Genomic DNA, 20,448 nt, shown 5'->3' with positions numbered 1-20,448 from the left:
TTCTGATGAGATCTCCCTTTGCTAAAATACCAGGCTGGGAGAGATCACAGGTCAGGGATGCCCTAGGGGAGAGATGCAGATGAGGGCCTGCGGGTTTGCTGTCAACCCAGAGTCTCCCCGGGTCTTAAGGCTACTGCTGCACCCAAGAGAAGGAGGCTGAAAGGCCAGATCACCAATCTAAATACCACCCAAGGGAGATGCCTGCTTTCTGGGAACTATGAAGGTCTAAGATGGCAGATCACCTCCTCTTCGGAGTAAAATTTCTTAGCTTCATTACAATTTGGCCGCAGAAAGATTTTCCCCAACTCTACACTCTGCTTCTCTCAGTGGTGAGGAAAAAGGGATGGGGGAGGGGTGCACAACCAACAGCAATACCATACAAACAACAAAAGCTGCAAAGGATCCCAGACTCTTCAGAAGGGCTGTTGGTCCCCACACACCTGGCCAGTATGTGACTCTTGCACGTGGTCCTTAATGCACAAAAGCTGTTCTCTTCAGTTCTTACCTACAGCTTTCTCTAGCTGACAGACTCCATAGGTATCGTGGCTGTCCCTTGTGGCCACAGAACCTGTAAAAGACTAATTCTAGACTCTGTCCAGAGTAGCCAATATCGCCATCCTGAGTGGCACACAAACGCCTTCAGCCACATCCCCAAGCTCCCATGGTAACCTGGAAAGGGCATCTCATCCTCCTGGGGGCCTGGAGACACAGACCCCAGTCTAGAGAGGGAAGACCAGAATCCTTCTGGATTTATCTTTGGACTAAAAACATTTGTGAGAAATCCCAAACGCTTCTTAGTACACAACTCAGCAATAAAACCCATAATGTGGATGGAAATGGGTGAGCGAATGCTAATCAGGTCACCGGCCAGAATCTCTGTGTCCTAATTAGCATTCTTCACACTCATAAACCACACCTGCGTTTTAGGTCAGAGACTAGTTGGCTCTTGTGTCCAGGACTTCATATTCCAGCGCCTTTAAAACAGTATCAAGATGGTATTTTTTTTTAAAACCCGACCCTTGGCATGTTGCTAATTAGTGTCTGCAGCTAAGTCTGGGTGACACAGAACTGAAGGCGACACAGAGTCGAGCTGGGTCACTTTGTAAAGTATTACACTCAACGTCACTGGGTACAACCAAATCTCAGCATGAAAAAAAAAAGTAATTGAAAATTGAAAAGAAGCAGTTTCTTCAGTTCTGGCTGTGGGCAGGCTTTGAGCTTCTATAGTCCAAAGAATCGGGTTTCTCAGGATGAAATTTCTGTCGTTAGACACGGCAACATCAGGGCACATTCCCTTATCACCGAATTTGAGATGTTGACACAGAGAGGGTCGCCCAGAGACGACTCATGGCAGGAAGGAAGTAGATGGTGCCCCAGAAGTCTAATGGGCACCTATGTCCCCAAGACTCTCAACTGAGAAAACACTGACAGGACCCATGGATGAGGTGAGGCCCTTTAGCCCTTCAGAAAAAATGAAATGAGGGAAGACAGCCCGTGTGGGGTTTTCACTGGAAGAAGTCCCCTGCCAGAAACAGTGCTGAGTGCTTCTCTTTACCTTCGGGTCTGAGTATGAATGTCTTGGAGGTGGGGGTGGGGGTGGGGGTGGGGGTCTTTTGGACTTGGTAAGGTGACAGCAGAAATCAAAGTGAGGCCCAGGGTTCCAGAGCTGTGGATGGCCTGTGGGGTGTCAGGCGTGTGGAGAACACAGCTGTGCTCTCATCTAACCCTGAACCCCCATGCTGAGAGAGCCCAGGCAGCAGGCCATGTGGGAGTAAATTTAGCCTGCCCTGAAGTGGGAGCGCTCCCTCCCACCCAATTATTATTATTAACCTCGCTACACCAGGGTGGAACATTGCCAGCCAGGGTAGGCCAGAGCACGCAAGAATCACATCTGTGACCGTATGTGGGATCAACCCAATGTTAAGTCAGGGGCCAAAGTCAAAAAACAAAGGGAACATAGTCAGCAGTTACAAATCGGTGAGAAAAAAACCCAAGTTCTAGAGAGTGAACGTCAGCTCATATTTCACATCTTTGTTATTCCTTCACATGTCAGAGTTCTGAAAATTATATCCTGGGGGGGGGGTCTTTCTCTTAAGAAGGGTTCCTAAGAGGCTTGTTTGCCAAATGAAAATGAACTCACTGACCATTTGTAAGGCCTCGGGATGTAGCTCAGTTGTTACGTTGTTTGGCATGCACTGGGGCCCTGGGTTCTGTCCCTAGCACCACATAAAACTAGTGTGATACGTATACCGTACACCAGCAATCCCAGCCTTCAGGAGGAGGAGGCAGGAGGATTCTAGGCCAGCCTCTGCTGCATAGTGAGTTCAAGGCCAGCTTTAGCTACATAGTGAGTTGGAAGGGCAGTTGCAATTTGTGAGACCTTGTCTCAGAAGAAAACAAAAAAACAAACAAAACTAAAGAAAACCAAAAAAACCGACCCCTTCACACACACTTGTCACAAAGTTTCCTTGGAGCTTTGAATCCAGTAATATCCCGTTTCTCTTGTTAAAGCGGCTTCTGCTTTTTAAGCTGCTCCTAAGTGTGACACTTAATATGGCAGTTCACAGTCATTTCTAACTCCAGTACCAGGAGATCCGACGCCCTCTTCTGACCTCCGAGAGCACCAGACACCCACGTGGTGCTCAGACATACATGTAGGCAAAACATCCATACACATAAAATAAACTACAATTTTTAAGTTTAAATTATAAAGTTCTTAAGACACATTGTTCCTTAGTTTATAGCCTTCCCACAGCGTTTACCAAGAAAGCTGAAAAGACCTAAAACAACAGCAACAACAAAAAAGTTGGCTTTACAACGTCTCCTTGCCTCCTTTCCAAGTAGGGCTACTAAGTCCTAATGGCGTCATTCCAAAGGCGACTCACAGGCACAGAGGATGAAGGGTTACCCACTTCACAAGAAATGCCATATCCATTCCCAACCATCTATAACAATAGAACTTTGGAGGAACCAAATCTATGGGTACCCCCTCCAGGAGGCTGTCCTTGAGGAGAGCCCAGGCTGGAGCCCTTCAGCCCAGGCTAGCCCTTCAGAAACCTTACCTTCTTCGTGTTTGGCTTGATACATCTGACAAAGAAGGGGTTAGAGGAGCTTAGGGTTGCCATCAAGGAGTGCAGGGAGTCCTGTGAGGAGGAAGAGGACGCGTGGGTTTAGTCAGAACAAAATAAAAAAATAATAAAAATCAGAGGACGAGGAATTTTTTCATTTTAAACGATCTCCTCGTAACATAAAAGATCTCACTTGAAACATTTAGACCCAGCAAGTACTCTAATACTGCACTATGTCCTCAGCCCGGAGCTGTGGGGCCGTAAAGCTCCCTCTGCCTGCTTTAAAGTGTGTTATAATAGAACAAGGTTCAGTCCCTCACATGCCTCATGGACGCCTGACTCCTGCCTCAGGTGTTTTGGACCCCAAGAAGGACGGATCCCGGCAAGCTGGTGGCACAGACTGACCTTGAACTGTGAGCTGACCGTAGGCCGCCGGTGTTTGCTTCCACATTTCAAGGTGTCCTGGTTGTTGCGGCTGGAGACGTGTTCAAAGAGGTCATAGATGAAGTCAAATCTGTGTGAAGAAAGCACAGGACTGTGAGGCGTGCTCACACGATCGCCAGGTACCTGGTCACTGTAATTACAGTGTAGTTCCACAGTGATAATTAAAGTAATACACGCAGGCCTGAAGAGCCGGGCCTGGCAGCAGTGGTTACACCTTTAAACCTAGCACTTGGGAGGCAGAGAAACAAATCTGAGTTCAAGGCCAGCCTGATCTCCAGAGCTTGTTCCACGACAGCCTGGAACAGATAGAGAAACTATATCTGGGGGGTGAGGAAGGTGGGGGGGGTTAAAATACAAAGAGAGAAAGATGGTGACCGGGGAAGGGGTCCCAGTGAGGAATAGGCTGGAGATCCACCTAAACCCCTAGAGCCTTCACTTCCTCATCAGCATGATTTGGTATAGTAGCTTCTTGGGGTGGAGGGGAACAGGACCTTTCATGAAAACCAACACCCCAAATGCTCAGGTCCCTTGTTTATAATAATCCACTGTTTGCTTGGAACCTACACACATTTTCCCCGTACACCTTAAGTCATGTCGAGATGATTTAAAATAACGACACAAAGGACATTCTCCCGAAACAGGTATTACTCTTACTGTTTAGGGCAGCGTTTCTCAGCCTTCCTAATGCAGTGACCTTTGAATCCAGTTCCTCGGGATTCAGTGACCCCAAACACCACCACCAGCACTAAATTACTTTTGTGGTCTTAGGTGACCCCACAGGGGTCACCACCCACAGTTTGAGAACCCCTGGTTTAGAAATAACAATGGCAAAAAAAAAAAAAAAAAAAAAAAAAAAAAAGACAAAAAAAACAAAAAGTAAGGGGTTGGGGATTTAGCTCAGTAGTAGAGCGCTTGCCTAGCAAGCTCGAGGCCCTGGGTTCGGTCCTCAGCTCTGAAAAAAAAAAAAAAAAAAAAAAAAAAAAGACAAAGAAATAACAATGGCAAGACAAAAGCCGGGACATGGCCAGTACAGCCACGGCCTGTGCTTGTTTTTAACAAGGATTTCCAATCGATGGTTGGTCAGCTCCATGGAGCAATAGCTGGTGTGTTCCATCCACTGTGTACTGTGCTGAAGACTCAATCTGGCACCTGAGTACCAGCAGGGCCATCCAGAGGGAGGTGGACACAGGCTCAGATTCAGTCTCTTCTACTGCGTAGCTGCATCATAAATACGAGCTGCCCCATCTCTCCCTCTAGGCCTCGGATGGCTCAGCTGAAACAATGGGAGGGGCTTTAGAATTTGTTCTCTGATTCCAAAGCAATAATGAACTGAGGATGCGGGACCCGCCAGAGGCGCAGTGCCCGGGGCCACGCCCAGTCGATCACACCTCTGTTCCGGCAGCTAGTGAATTTATTAAACCGTCACCGCTATTGATAAAGTAAAGGGCTTCCCGATAACTTATTTTCCTGGCACTGTGGGCATTACTGGCTATCACGCTGGGCACGTTGCATGTGTCACCGTCGCAGGGAAAGGCAGAAGGTCCATCCATCTACCAACTGCATCTCAAGGTGGAGATGGCAGGGTTCCGCCCCCTCCTTAAACTCTTAGAAAACAGCTTGCGCTCCACTCAAAGGTCAAAGTTGTCAAAGGTGAAAGGGAAGTAGGCTCCCACATTTGCAAAGGGGAACCCCAGGCTGTGGCAGCAAAGTCACCGCTTTAACAGGAGGACAGACAGCTTGGGGTCCTGTGAGCAGTGCTTCATTGTACAGCTTTTCATCACAACAAAACCCAAAGGGCAGCTTGCATTTAAATGCCTCCTTTCAAAGCTAACAGCAAAGACAGCCTTGTCAGGTAACATGCTGTGGCCTTTTCCAGCATCCTGTATTTTCTGCAGGCTCTGGAAACTCATCTACAAATAGAAGCAGCTGAGAATAGCTGAAGCGGCGCATGTTCCGCAGGGGAGAGCAGAACTGCAAAGATCAATCGCTTTGGATTCCGAGCTCAGCCTGGTCCCCTCCGCCCCCAATTCATAGCTGATTACATGACAGGATGGCCACCTGGTATTTACGCTCCGAAAAATAGCACAGCTTTTCGACAATTGTCTACTTCCTTCCTTAGACATTAAAAGTTATTTCTGTATATATTCATGCTGTATCCTTCAGAGGTTTGAAAAGCCTACAAGGGTGGGCTTTGTCTCAAATCCTGTCTATTTTACCAAGTTGCTGGACAATAGGGAACACTTCCTGCTTTGGTAGATCCAAGTAGCTAAACTAATCATTAAAATTTTCTGTTTTCCTGAACTCTTGATTCCATGGTGTGAACTTACAATTCCTGAATGAATGAGTGACTAATACAATCCTAATTCTGGTTGCATTTAATACTTGCTTAATTTTCTTGACATCTCACAACAATGAAAAACAGGATCCTATAAAAACCTGACCTGAAATTAAAACAGTTCAGTGACTGTAGTGGACAAGCAGGCCGCACCGGTCAAGATCAGGCTCCGGGGCCAAACGTGCCTGATACGTAAGCTTAGCCTCTGGCCACTAGCAAATCGCCGAACTGCTCCTGCCTCCTTCCTCACCAGCATGACAGAATGGAGGAAGAGTACTCAGCTCCTCACTGTGAACACTCCTTGCTTCCATATTTTTATCCCTTAAGTCACAAGAGAAGAAGCTAAGTCAAGTACTACAATAGCAGTCTGTTCTCTATTCATAAATACGGACATTTGCACAAATGGCAAGATGCTTATCAATGACTTCATGGGGAGAAATCACACACACACACACACACACACACACACACACACACACACACACACACACACACCTGCTTTCCCTGAGCAGGTTGAGAAGGTCATCTCTGAACGTGTCTCTGTTCTTTTCCAAGATGCCTCGGACATCATACTGCACCTAATTTTAAAACAATTAGAGAAAATGTCATACTTTTAATAAATTACTTTCAAGTTATGATCTAATTTTTGTGAGGGACAAGTAAGCAAGTATCAATAAATATCATATTGCTGTATCTGTCTGTCTTTCCTTCCATCCACCCACCCACCCTTCCATCCACCCACCCATCCACCCACCCTTCCATCCATCCATCCATCCATCCATCCATCCATCCATCCATCCATCCACCCACCCACCCACCCTTCCATTCATCCATCCATCCACCCACCCACCCACCCATCCATACATCCATCCATCCACCCACCCACCCATCATCCATCCACCCACCCACCCATCCTTCCATCCACTTTTCCATCCACCCTTCCATCCATCCACCCACCCACCCACCCACCCATCCACCCACCCATCCATCCACCCACCCTTTTATTCATCCATCCATCCACCCACCCATCCACCCATCCATCCATCCATCCATCCACCCACCCACCCATCCTTCCATCCACCCTTCCATCCATCCACCCACCCACCCACCCATCCATCCACCCACCCTTTTATTCATCCATCCATCCACCCACCCATCCACCCACCCACCCATCCATCCATCCATCCATCCATCCACCCATCCATCCACCCACCCTTTTATTCATCCATCCATCCACCCACCCATCCACCCACCCACCCATCCATCCATCCATCCATCCACCCATCCATCCACCCACCCTTTTATTCATCCATCCATCCACCCACCCACCCACCCATCCATACATCCATCCATCCACCCACCCACCCATCATCCATCCACCCACCCACCCATCCTTCCATCCACTTTTCCATCCACCCTTCCATCCATCCACCCACCCACCCACCCATCCATCCACCCACCCTTTTATTCATCCATCCATCCACCCACCCATCCACCCATCCATCCATCCATCCATCCACCCACCCACCCATCCTTCCATCCACCCTTCCATCCATCCACCCACCCACCCACCCATCCATCCACCCACCCTTTTATTCATCCATCCATCCACCCACCCATCCACCCACCCACCCATCCATCCATCCATCCATCCACCCATCCATCCACCCACCCTTTTATTCATCCATCCATCCACCCACCCTTTTATTCATCCATCCATCCACCCACCCATCCACCCATCCATCCATCCATCCATCCATCCATCCATCCATCCATCCATCTATCTTTGCTGGTCTCTTGTAGCACAGGCTGACCTCCCAGTTACCTCTGTAGGTAAGAATGACCTTGAATTACTGACTGTGAATGAACCTCCCAGAAAGAAGATGATGTACCTGCTTGGCCTTTCTACACAGGTTATGTGGAACCTCAATGAGTGTGAAAAGTTTGCAATGTTGTAGGTAGGGGGCCCAATTACTAATGTCTCGGGCTGTCTTGGCCTCTTGAATAGCCATTATCCTCCTCTATGTGTAACCTAATGTACTTGTGATCCCATAAAATCTTTTGGGATGCATTAATTTAACAGACCACGAGCTTCCACCAAGAGGAAAGGTTAAGAATGTTCCCTGAGGCCTGTAAGCAGAGGCTTTCTGCTTTCTTTGCTGTACCCTACCTACCTGGTGTGTCTGAAGACTGCCTCCGTGAGTTTTTACTTGTGGTACTATAAAACTTCTGAAGCTGTTACTATATTGGAACACTGTGTTTGGGGTTCCTAGTATGGTCATTCATATTTGACTTAAATGTAAAGTTTCCCCTTTCTTTTGAGGTGAGAGTTGTATTTTGACATTTGTATGACCTTTACCTTCTGATTTTCCTGCTCCCATTACCCTAGAATACAGGTATACATTACTCATGCCTGGTGTATGTGGTATGTGGTATCAGACTGAGGGTTTTTGTATTTCTAGTAAACACACTGGCAACACCCCCAACCCTCAAGAATATCTTAAGAAATTACCTCTCCTGCATAGTGTTTCACTCCAAAATTGTTGACTGCAACTCGGGGTTTCACATAAAAGTGGTTATTCTAATGTAAAGAACAAAAACATAAAAAGCTTTATTTTACTCCTTGATTTCCTTTGACTTCTAGATTAAATCCACATTTAACACATGGCAACCACTGCAAAGCTAGCCACAAATCACCAGAGTCTTAGCATATGGCAGGGAATGAACTCCGAACCATGGCTTGAAACTCTTTCATGACAAGATGTTAAATATTTCGGTTCCCCACTTATGAAATAATAAACCTGGGCATATTCTGTCCACCTGCCCCATAGCTAAGTTTTTCTCAATATAGATCCAGGAAGTAAGAGAGGGAAAACCCAGAGTCAGAGACAGAGAACACTAATGTGGGAGGCATAACACAGCTCATCATCTTAATGCTCTCATCTGCTGCTAAGACAGAAACCAAGGGCTGGTGGGTTTTGACATACAGCGTGTTGATTGTGTAACTTCTCCAACAAAGTGCTGTCTGTGGCTTGAGGAAAATGGCTCTCTTCATTGATCAAGGCAAGGAGGCCAAGTTTCTGCAGGAGGAGAGACAACAATTGAATGGATTAAGCGTGGAATGTCTTGTCTCTTAAACTACTTCAGAGCTCTAACCCATTTCGTTCCTTTTTTGAGTCAGGACGCAAAAAAACTTCACTGCCATCCCAGGGCCTTAAAAGATTCAGAACGGTACAGCGCAAAGAAAAGCAATACAATTCTATTTAGGCCTTTTCAAAAATGGTACCCGCTGAAATGTTATGGATAAACCTTTACAGCTGGCCAGTCTACAAGGCTATGCTGGCGCTTAAGGCCTAAGAGAGGCCAGTTCACACACACACACTGCCGATTCTAAAATACCCAGCTCAATGAGACAATAGGCGGGAAGCAGCCAAGTGGTTACATTCAACCTCACGGTGCATTTACATTCATGTTTCCAAATGGCCCATTGTGTTTCTCCACATTCTCATCTTTGATGTGCATGTTTGCACAAGTTATTTTGTTCCCGTAAATATGAACCAGCCCAGCTGGACTCCCTTGGGACTGCAGACATTCATTCATTATTACCCATTACCTTCTCGATCAGGTCTAGGCACTCTCCATTGTCTATCCAGTCAATATCTTCCCACACCAGCCCTTCTCTGGGGGAAAAAGAAAAAGGGCCACGTGAAATTAAGATACACCTTCACACGAATTTGCTTACTGATTTTAAAAAAAAAAAAAAATTTTTTTTTTTTGGGAGTGGACTCTTGTATGCTTACCTGCTATATTCCAGTTGCTCTAAAGAAAAAATGTGTTTGTTGAAGTATTCCTGAAGCTTCTCATTTGCATAGTTGATATTGAACTGCTCAAAGTGGTTAACCTAAGGGTGGGATACAGGGAGTAAGTTCTTCAGGGCCCCTCAAAGCACATAGAGAAATGGCAAAGGGGCAGGAGAGACGTGTGCAGGGAAACCAGCCAGGGTTGCTCTAAGGAATGTGTGGAAGAGCAGCTTCTGAACAGAAGGCCCCTGCCCCTCGCTCTCTGCACGCGTACCTCGAAGTTTTCAAATCCGAAGATGTCAAGGATGCCGATGGATCTGAAGTCGTCTTTGCCTTTGATCCGGCTATTGATCTTCTTGATTACCCACTCAAAGCAGCGGGCATAAAGTGCCATGGCCAGCGAGTCTCTGCTGTCTACTGCCTGGAGGGGAAGGAAGACCACGGCAGAGGCATAACCAGCCATCCTGCCCCATAGTGGGAAGGACTCGGTTCCCGTGGCTAAGTGATCAATGTCTTCCAGGGGAAAAAAAGAAGGATCAGATCCTTACTGACTTGATACACCCATGGATAAAGACCTGCCTTCTAAGCTCAACTCCACATGTCCAGTTATAGAAACGACTCCAAATTTATATACATGGATATACACACACACACACACACATACACACACATATATGTGTGCATACATACATATACATATATCCATTTGCATAGTATGTATATATAAAACATATATATTATTTAGATATATATTAAAATTAGGTTTAAAATACTGAAACCTAGGTTTAAAATTATTTTCCTATTTTTTTACTCAAAAAGGCTCTTTTCCTTATGGGGTAAAATTGCTTTTTATTTAAGAACTATGAGGCTGGGTGTGGTGGACCATGTCTTTACATCTCAGTACAAGGGAGGCAGAAGCAAGCAGGTCTCTATGTATTCAAGGGTTGCTTGGTCTGCACAGAGCATCCCAGGTCAGTCAGGGCTACATAGTGAGACGCCATCTTGAAAAGAAAACAGTAGATAGATAAATTAGAAAGGGCGGGCGATTTGGATCAGTGGGGACAGCTGTCTGGCGCCAAGCCTGACCACGTGCAGAAAATCAGCTCCCACAGTGTGTCCTCTGACCCACACACGAGTGCATGGCACACACAAGTAATTGTAAGAACGATCGAGAAGGAAGATTAGAAGAGCTAGTCAATGTTAACGGAAACAGTCAGTAGTAGAGGCAAAGGGCAGGAACGGTGCTTTGCGGTGTTCACGTATGTTCACGTATGTTTTTGTGTGTTCACGTATGGTGAGGATGATAACACTCATGGCTTACTTTAATTGGGTGCTTACTCTGCAGCAGATGCTAAGTACTCATACCAAGTACATTTTTTTTTTTTTTAAATCCTCATAAGAGTCCTATGAATCAGGTGTAACTATCCTTGGCTTGTGCAAGAGGGAACCAAGGCACATGAACACATTTCCCAAGAGCAGACAGCCTTAAGTGGAAGGCTCAGGCCTCAACCATCAGCCGGCCTGTAATGGACCCGAGCTCGTCAGAGCTTTGCTGCCCCATCACTTACAAAGCAACTTCAACTTCATCTATTTCCCAAACTTGGGTATTCTTTCTATGTTGCCCACAGGGCAGTCATCACTGTGATCACATATGCGAAGTAAAGACAGGGACAGGAAACCCCATTTTCAATGGCACTGAGGGCAAGAGGCCATACCTGCTGAACACTGAGAGGCGTGAGGATCTCTTCTCCCCTGAGGAACATGGATCTCTGGGTCAGCGCGTCTGTGAGCTGCGTTGGGTCCAGCCCAAGTAACTCTGCAGACCTACCCAAAGCTGAAAGTGAAGGAGGAGGCACAGGTGAGCCCACGGTCCCTCAAACATGCCAGATGCTGGGCCTGTGCTGGATTCACATCCACCCACATTTATGGTATGTAATGTAATGTAATGGTTTCTGCCCATAGCAACTTTCTTTAATGTCCTGCATGATAAAAGACAGCTAGAGTCTCTGTCTCTTTCAGTAGTTTATAGATTTTTATGAATGTGTGTGTATGTGTACCTGCCTGTCTGTATGTTACCTCTGTGAGTGTGGGTGCCTTCAGAGGCTAGAAGATTGAGCTCCTCTTACTGTGAGTTCGAGGAGTCAAACCTGTGTCCTCTGCAAGAGCAGCAAGTGCTCCTAAGTGTTGAGCCATTTCTCAGCCCTTGTATCAGCTTTTCAATTCAGTTTGGTAAGGGGCCCCGTGTCCTGTAACCAACCTCTTAGGAGCTTTTCTGTTCTGGTCAGAGGCTAGTGGCAAAGCCAGTCACTTGAGTGCTACCAGTGAAAATAGTCCCAAACCTCTTCAGCATCTCAGGGTCACAGGCTGTCCCTTTGCCCTGGTACTGAGGCCTTCTGCTTCATTACAGAAAACCGCAGTTGGTCAAAATTCTGGGAACAACTGAGGTAGCGGTACCCACACTCAATGCACACATCTACAATACAACTCAGAGCAAGGACTTTAGTGACTGAGCCATAGTCCCTCTCAGACAATAAGTAAACGGTTTATGCTTCTTGGGGGTTTGTTATTGTTGCTGAGACACAGTCTTATGTTTGGTTGCCTGGCTTTGGCAATGGTCCTGTTCTATAGCCTCGGCTCACTGAAAACACCATCTGCCTGTGTGCTGGCATCAGGCCTGGACTACCTCACCTAAACCCACTGCGTCATTTTTAATGCAGTGAATATGAACAGACATTACCCATGTAAACAAAGGTTCTGTTCAGAGAAAGAGACAGAGACGCTTGTCTGAATCTTTAATCTATGCACATGCATTGCCTGAGGACACCAGAAGAGGGTGCTGGTTCCCCTAGAAATGTAGCACAAAACTCAGGTCCTCTCTAAAAGTCACCAGTCTCTTCTCAGTTTCTAACCCTAAAGGAAGGCTCTTTAGGCTCCTGAGACATTGACAGAAACCACGTGGGAATCAAACTCAATAAACATTGGCCAGGAAAAGCCAGGCTCCTGGAAAGACACCTTGACCCCAAGCATATCCAAAACCCCATTTCTGCAACAAGGTTTATTGCTTCTATCAGAAAACTTCTCAAAAGTTATATTATACATAAATTATATTTATATAAAGCAATTCAGCTGGTGTTTTATATAGCCCTCACCTTTAAGGTACTCTCTACTAAGAGGCAGTCAGAGTGCAAATGGATGAATAGCAGCTTCCGGCAGAGCCAAGAACCCCACCAGATAACTCTAAACACCAAGGCAAAGTGTGCCAGCGCCTGACTTCATGTTTTTGCTGTATCAAGTACTTGCTGCTCATATGTCTACTTATTTGGCCCATTTTTCTTCTTAGTGAGAACAGACACCAGTCCCAGGTCAGGAACCTGACATCACACAGGCGGAGTTCCAGAGCTGCTGAGAAGACACATGTGCTCAGCGTGCCCGAGGGGGCGAGACCATGGGTTCAAGCCCTAGCACCAAGGACAGGGGAAATTTGTAGCTCTATTCCAGTGTCAGAAAACTGTCTGTAAAAGACCAGGTGCCGGGCTGGAGAGATGGCTCAGGGGTTAAGAGCACTCTTTCAGAGGTCCTGAGTTCAATTCCCAGTAACCACCTCTTCTGGTGCTTCTGAAGATCTGAAGACAGCAACAGTATTCTCATATATATTAAATGAATAAATAAATAAATAAATAAATAAATAAATAAATAAATAAATAAATAAAAGACCAGGTGCCAATTTTCTGGGTCTAATCTCTTATAAGGAAAACACTGAAGGGGGACAGGGTTGGGGGTGGATGTCACGCACTATCTCACCTGTTTTGAAGGAAATCTGCGCCCCTCCAGCAGTGATAAATTCTATGTTGCCGAGATGCAGTATTCCTGCCAGCAACCTCAAAATTTCCCGAACTTCCTCCTTGCTGAACTGCATGACTTCCATTGCCGTCTAGAAGCAAATGAAAGACCGTCCATGGCTAAGTTAAATTATTAGGTATGGTTCTAAAGACAAGAAGAATAAAAGACCAATGGATAATCACTGCCTCTTGCTCATGTTACTACGCAGCTTAGAAATCCCGGTCACCACAACATGAGCAAGATGCGTCGCTCCTCCAATATTAAAGCACAACAAACCCTGCTTTCTTTATCTAAACCGGAGAGGCAAGGGATATGCTGCAAAGGAAGAGCAAGCAATGTGGTGAAGAATCGCTCATTTCTTATTCTCAAGACTTATAAAACAGAGTTAAAGACCAAGTCAGACATCAGCAAAATAATCACAAAGTACCTAGGCTGGGAAAAATCCACTTCCCCTCAATTTCTATGACTGCATAAGCAATCCCTGCATTTGGGAGGCCTGGAGAGGAACAGTCACCACACATTCAGGGGTAAACTGGACCATGTAGCAGGTCATCCTTTCGTGAGTCAAAGGAAAACCCTTGTCTTTTCTGAGCCAATTTTACAGCGACCAAAGAAGGCTCTATAGTACTAAAATCGAGTGGGACTTTCAAAATGTGTGGACAGTAGCAGAAATTCCTATCAAGTGAGAAACTTTCAACACGCAATTCATAAAAAGAGTCGGTGGGGATGCCCAGTGGGTAAACCGCCCACTGTGCAACAGTTACACCTGGATTCTGGTCCCCAGACTACGTGAAAGCCGGATGCAGGGCATGGAGCTGCAGCCCTAGTGTGCAGGGGTAACGGGAACGAGCGTAAAGAGAACCTCTAAGCAGACTGTGAGCCAACAAGAGAGCATCTCAAGCAGGGTGGAAGTGGCCTGCTGACACCAAAGGATGTTCTCTGAGCTCTAAGTTTGCACCATGGTTTGTTTGAATCGAGTGCATGCACTCCAAACAGCTGAGCATGTGCACACAGGCACATAAACACACACACACACACACACACACACACACACAAATATCTTGGTTAACTTAAAATATATACAAAATGTGAAATGGGACAGAGTCAATATGTTCATTGTAGTAATAAATTTTTAACTTTTTTCCTTTTTTTTTCTTTGAGACAGGGTTTCTCTGCACAGCCCTGGCTGTCCTGGAACTTTCTCTGTAGATCAGGCTGGCCTCTAACTCAGAGACTTGACTGCCTCTGCCTCCTAAATGTTGAGATTAAAGTGTGTACCACCACTACCGCACTTAACTTCGTCCAAGTCTAATTCTAACTGATTATTGACTTAGACTGTGGTGATAATGGTAACTGAATTAATCACAGGGAAATTTAATAGCTCTAGCAATTATCACCAGCGTGGGCATGTGTGTTAAAACTCTAAGCAGGAACCTTTATTTGCTGTCTCAGTGTCTTTTTTTTTTTAATTAAAAAATTTTTTTTATAATTGTTTACTAAGTAGTCTACCCCATTCCCTCTGGCAAGAATAGCTGAGTTCAAGACCATTATAATTATCTCAATAATATGGCTCAAAACTGAAATTTTGTGTGCTGACCAGGCTTATCCAATCCTAGTCACACTGTCTAGGGGCGTTGTCACACTGAGAGATGCCGGCGACTGTTGGTGCCACAAGCCAGAGTGCAGGTCAGCTCCATCCACGTGACCAGACGAGTTCCTGCAGGAACCGTGTCGCAGACCAATGGTTACTTTGTCCCATGGCTAAGGGAACTTAAAAAACAAAAACAAAACCCCTACCTACAAACTCAAAACTGGAGAACTGTGGCCGGGGTGCAAAGCCCGGGGTTCTGTGGGTTTTGTTTTGAGATGTAGAGGGTAGCAATGCTGAACATGCTGTTCTAAGCGAGCCACGCATCTGTCCTGACTGACGTCGTCATTCGCCACATCCAAAGGACTCCTAGGATCGATTCCCTTCCAGCCCGGAAAACACGCTTCAGTCTGAGGAAATTACTGTCCTCACACATTCTCCCAAAAGTAACCATTTCTCTTTTCATAGCAAAAATGATTTTTTTTTTTTGGGAAAGGAAAAATGAAATCCATACTCTTATGAGGAGAAAATTAAAAAAAAAAAAAAAAAAAACTTACAATAACTTGTCTGAAGGATTCCTGGTCGCTGATTGTCTTGTCTTGTGTACATCCAGATTGATTCAAGTAATGATAGTTTTCTGGCAAAGATAAATAAAATTCCTCTGTGGAAAGACAAAGGAAGATGTGACATCAGTTCTCAGCTAGTGGAGCTGACAAAATTCAGAAGATGTCACTGTGATTTACCTAGCATGGGAGACTGTATTCTGGTTTTCATAACTAGAGCATACACACGATTCTATACTCCAAATGACTGTACACTAAGATGCTGGTAAGGTTACATTTAGTAATCTCAGGGAAATAAACACAACTTTATAAAATTAAACAGACTCAAGAGAAAAATTAACGAGGCTCTTGCTCTACTGTTTTCGATGAAAAGCCAAACATTTAGGATTAGAGACGGTTAAGTGGGAACGGACTTGCTCGAGACACACAAGCTCTAGTCCATTCTCTAGTAGGTCAGAAAAGGAAAACAAGCACAAACTTAGAAATGAGCTTCACTTAGGCGTGTTTTAAAAGTATAGCCCTCGCCTGGGGAGATGGCTCAGCGGTTAAGAGCACTGGCTGCTCTTCCAGAGGTCCTGGGTTCAAATCCCAACAGCCACATGGTGGCTCACAACCATCTGTCATGGGATCTGCTGCCCTCTTCTGGTGTGTCTGAGGACAGCTACAGTGTACTCACATATAATACATAAATCTAATAAAAAAAAGTGTACTAAGGTTGTAAACAAATAGTTTGGGTTTCTCTGCTGCTAGTTTCTCCGTGCTGGTTTGATTAACCCTTTAGATGATCTCGGCTGGCATCTCTGGTACTCTCGAGGCACACGTTTCAGCAGCTGGCGGAGGTCAAGGATTGCCGAGGTGCCTCGCCATTTGCAGTGTGGTTTAAAGGGAAGACAAGGTGCCACCCACCTTTCTCTGCAGAAGGTATCCATCACTCACCTCTCTCTCCCTGGTCCAGCCCTGCCAGCAGTGCATAGAATATGTGATAATTCCTCTCCCCGGGATTTTGCCTCACTACTCGGTTCTGTGAGGAGAAACCAAATTTATATATAGATTACTTGTAAATGTTTTTACCACTTAATCCAAAACGATCTCTGGAAACTGTCATAGAACTGTGAACTGAACCGTGGCTACTTACTTTTTCTAATAAATCTTCATGCGAGAAGTAGCGGGCGGTCAAGGAAGACGACGGACACGGATGGCGAGGGGGGTGGGGGAGGGGGGCTGTGTGCTGGTCTGGACTCGAGTTATGGCTCCTTCCCTCATCTGTCTACACTGCTGCTACTGGTGCCGAAAGACATCAAACAAACAAAGCCCAATCTGAATCTTTATCTGAATCCAGACCCAATGCCACGGTGCCCAAGCAAACAGCTAATGCTTGGTGACTGCTCCAGGGTAGGAATGGCTTGAATATAGTCCCAAAGGCCACTCGTAGAGTCCTTGGTCTACGGTATGAGGGTGGAAGAGCCCTCGTACAAGGTGGGGCCCGAGGGACTATAGTCATGCTAATGCTGAGTTTATAAGCACGGGTCAGTTCCTTGAGACTAGCTCGTCAAGAATGGGGTCCGGCCATCTTGGTTCCCTCTTCCTCTTACTTCCTGGCATGTGATCTCTCACACATGCTCCCTCTATGACGTCACCCACAATGCTACAACAGAGCTGGAGCCTGAACGCACGACTTATTAACATCTTAGCTCAAGCTGTGACCCAAGATAAAGCTGCTTTCTTTATTTTAGTTATTTGTCTATTTAGTTCGTTACTTATTTTTGTTCTTTTGAGACAGCTCTGGTTGTCCTGGCTTTGTAGACCAGGCTAGCCTCAAACTCAGAGATCTGCCTGCCTCTGCCCCCCAAGCAATGGGATTAAAGGGCTTCATCATCACTACCTGGCTTAAAGCTACTTTTTTTTTTTTAAAAAAAAAAAAAGGCAAAACTTGATAGATAGGCTTTTTTCTATCAAGTACCCAGTCAGACATTACATTATAGCAACAGAGATCAGACCGATAAGTGATGAATCTAAGCATAGTTTGAGACATTTCCAAAAGAAAAATGATCTTGTATCTTGTAACGTAACTAACAGGCCATAATCTTAAAGGGAAAAAAAAATAACACCCTTGAACTAGAGAAACAAGTATTTTGCATTCCTTTGGGGCCTTTACAGTAAGAAAAACAGAGTTTTCACTGACAGGGCCAAATGCAAAGACAGCCATGAAACGAAACAGGATACAATCTACAATTCTTCCGCCCTGAATATTTCCCTTCTGACAGATGTTCAGTTGGACAAACTTCCCAAAGCGACTGGAGTTGTTGTTGTATACTGTCTTGGCGTTGCCAAATGCTTCCATGATTGGGCTGTGAACAGGGACAAGAGAACATGGATCAGGGCAAATGCTAATACACAAATGGAAGGAGGCTGCAGCTCGGGGACCAGCCTGACTCTGTTTATCTTTTCTGAACACTTGCTGAAATGGGCTTCTCCTGAACATCCCCTTGAATGAGAAGATGGTTAGTTATGCAGTGAGCGGAAGCTGCGCAGCTAAGGGGAACCACGTGACTCAGCTCTGCACAAATGGACTTGGTTGACGCAGGGCCCGGGTCTTGCACAGAAGAGCCCCACATCTAGGATGTGAAAAGCGCTCGATGCTGGACCTTCCGTTTGTTTGTATCACGGCCCGGAGGTAATTTATCTAACGTCTCATAATCAGCTCCAACTGGTAAACGGAGTCAGGCTAGACCGAGGGTGTAACAGGCAGGGCCGCAGAGGGCCAGATGCTGTTGTCAGCTCTGCAGAGCATGCGGTCCCTGCTGCCAGAAACAACACACACAAGCATGGCAGCATCCCAAGAATATTATTTATGAAGAACGCTGGGGGAAGTGGATGAAAAGGTCTGAAAATGGAAGGTGATGAGCCTCACTACTAAGCTATATGCTGGAAGCAGGGATAAAAGTAAAGGCATATACCTATGTGTGGTTTGTGTGTATGCATGTGTATGTGTGTGCGTGTGTGTATCTGAGTGTACGTGTATTCGTGTGTGTGTGTGTGTGTGTGTATGTGTGTGTGTATGTGTGTGTGTATGTGAGTGTGTGTATGTGTGTGTACTTAAGTATGTGTGTATGTGTATGCATGTGTGTGTGTGTATGTGAGTGTGTGTGTGCAAGTGTATGTGAGTGTGTGTGTATGTATGTGAGTATGTGTGTGTGCATGTGTATGTGTGTGTATGTGAGTGTGTGTGTATAAGTGTGTGTGTGTGTATGTGTGTGTGTATGTGAGTATGTGTATGTGTGTGTACTTAAGTATGTGTGTATGTGTACGAATGTGTATGTGTGTGTGTATGTGAGTGTGTGTGTGTGTGCATGTGTGTGTGCATGTGTATGTGAGTGTGTGTGTATGTGTGTGTATGTTAGAGTGTGTATGAGTGTGTGTATGTGTGTGTATGAGTGTGTATGTGTGTATGTGTGTGTATGTGAGTGTGTGTGTATGTGTGTGAGTGTGTGTGTGTGTGTGTGTGTGTGTGTGCCCACACAAGTGTATGCAAGGTACCTTAGACCTTGAAAATGCTAAGCAAGCACTTTATCACTGAGCTGCATCTCCAATTAAAACCAAACCTGCAGAATATTACACTAGGCTGTAGTCTGCTGACCTCAGGACAGCTCTCTGCATCCGGGGTCTGCAATGTCTCTAAGCTGACAAGGCACCCATCAGACACCATACAGACACACTACTGAGTCTGCAGATGATACCCAGCCATCTGTCCCAAGTGAGGCTGTGCAAGTGCCCTGTGCTCATCCTGAGCGTGCCATTGCTGTCGGAATGCCACAGCACCTGAGCTAGGGTGTGCCTGAGATCTGCAGTCAGCTGGCTTCTCAGAACCATGAAGTAACTCCTAGAATGTCCTGACAGGGAAGGGAGGGAGGAAGGACAGACCAGGAGATACTTCCACCATAATAGCAGGTGCTACATAAGGTTGCAGGAAGTTCTGGGTCCTTCTGGGGGAGGGGTGGGAGGGGCGACAGCGATGGGAAGTGAGACAAAAGCTCATTACACTACCCTTCCTAGCATGGAGCTCCCTAGGCCCAACTGGCCTTGAATTAACAGAGATTTGCTTGCCTCTGCCTCCTCTGTGCTAGGATGAAAGGTATGCAGTTGAGATCTCTTAAGGAATACTAACACGGGGGCTGGAGAGATGGCTCAGCGGTTAAGAGCACTGACTGCTCTTCCAGAGGTCCTGAGTTCAAATCCCGGCAACCACATGGTGGCTCATAACCATCTGTAATGAGATCTGATGCCCTCTTCTGGTGTGTCTGAAGACAGCTATGGTGTACTTACATATAATAAATAAATCTTGAAGAAAAAAAAAGAAAGAAATCCTAACAGGCAGTCTGGGAAGCGACTGACTAATCTTAGCTCTTCTGCTCCAGAAGGGAAGCAAGCCCTTTGATCCGGAAGTGAGAAAAGCGATGACTTACCTGCTTTGGAGGATGGCTTGCTCAACACTGGATGTCGTCTCCTGTAGGCCCAAGTCTAAAGAATGCCGGCTGATGACAGACAGAAACTTGAGGATCAACTTGGTGCTTTCGGTTTTCCCAGCCCCGCTTTCACCACTGAAAGACAAAGCACACACGTTCAAGATGCATTCTTGAAACAACTAACTTGGTCCAAGGCACTACATTCCCTAAAACAAGTCACCATAGGCAACGGAGAGAATGGAGTTCAAAAATCTCTGTTGCTGGACCAGGAGGAAGGCTCTGTGACTAAGGGGACCTGATGTCACTCTTAAACACACATGACGCAAAGATAAAAAGACAACCACAGG

At 45.8% G+C, this 20,448-nt stretch overlaps 2 protein-coding genes across 2 annotated transcripts in view; both read right to left on the bottom strand.

The window, feature by feature from the left end:
• The window catches only part of MYO10 (myosin X), a 74,052-nt gene extending 57,450 nt beyond the window's left edge, over nucleotides 1-16,602 (bottom strand). Inside the window, exons 1-12 of the mRNA XM_080933712.1 lie at nucleotides 16,575-16,602; nucleotides 15,633-15,736; nucleotides 13,449-13,578; nucleotides 11,363-11,481; nucleotides 9,922-10,068; nucleotides 9,648-9,748; nucleotides 9,461-9,527; nucleotides 8,835-8,927; nucleotides 8,360-8,428; nucleotides 6,343-6,425; nucleotides 3,474-3,582; nucleotides 3,063-3,143 (exon numbers count right to left, since the gene is read on the bottom strand). Coding sequence (XP_080789838.1) covers nucleotides 3,063-3,143; nucleotides 3,474-3,582; nucleotides 6,343-6,425; nucleotides 8,360-8,428; nucleotides 8,835-8,927; nucleotides 9,461-9,527; nucleotides 9,648-9,748; nucleotides 9,922-10,068; nucleotides 11,363-11,481; nucleotides 13,449-13,572 — 993 coding nt within the window. The 5' untranslated portion in view covers nucleotides 13,573-13,578; nucleotides 15,633-15,736; nucleotides 16,575-16,602. The remainder of the gene's footprint in view (nucleotides 1-3,062; nucleotides 3,144-3,473; nucleotides 3,583-6,342; nucleotides 6,426-8,359; nucleotides 8,429-8,834; nucleotides 8,928-9,460; nucleotides 9,528-9,647; nucleotides 9,749-9,921; nucleotides 10,069-11,362; nucleotides 11,482-13,448; nucleotides 13,579-15,632; nucleotides 15,737-16,574) is intronic.
• Nucleotides 15,125-20,448, bottom strand: part of LOC308433784 (unconventional myosin-X-like) — a gene marked incomplete at its 3' end in the record, with an annotated part of 109,614 nt that continues 104,290 nt past the window's right edge. Inside the window, exons 5-8 of the mRNA XM_080933883.1 lie at nucleotides 20,102-20,236; nucleotides 17,821-17,986; nucleotides 16,575-16,659; nucleotides 15,125-15,204 (exon numbers count right to left, since the gene is read on the bottom strand). Coding sequence (XP_080790009.1) covers nucleotides 15,125-15,204; nucleotides 16,575-16,659; nucleotides 17,821-17,986; nucleotides 20,102-20,236 — 466 coding nt within the window. The remainder of the gene's footprint in view (nucleotides 15,205-16,574; nucleotides 16,660-17,820; nucleotides 17,987-20,101; nucleotides 20,237-20,448) is intronic.

This window comes from Micromys minutus (genome assembly GCF_963924665.1).
Source record: "Micromys minutus genome assembly, chromosome: 20".
NCBI lineage: Eukaryota > Metazoa > Chordata > Mammalia > Rodentia > Muridae > Micromys > Micromys minutus.
The sequence above is the reverse complement of the archived record's forward strand: the minus strand, read 5'-3'. Positions and strand labels throughout refer to the sequence as shown.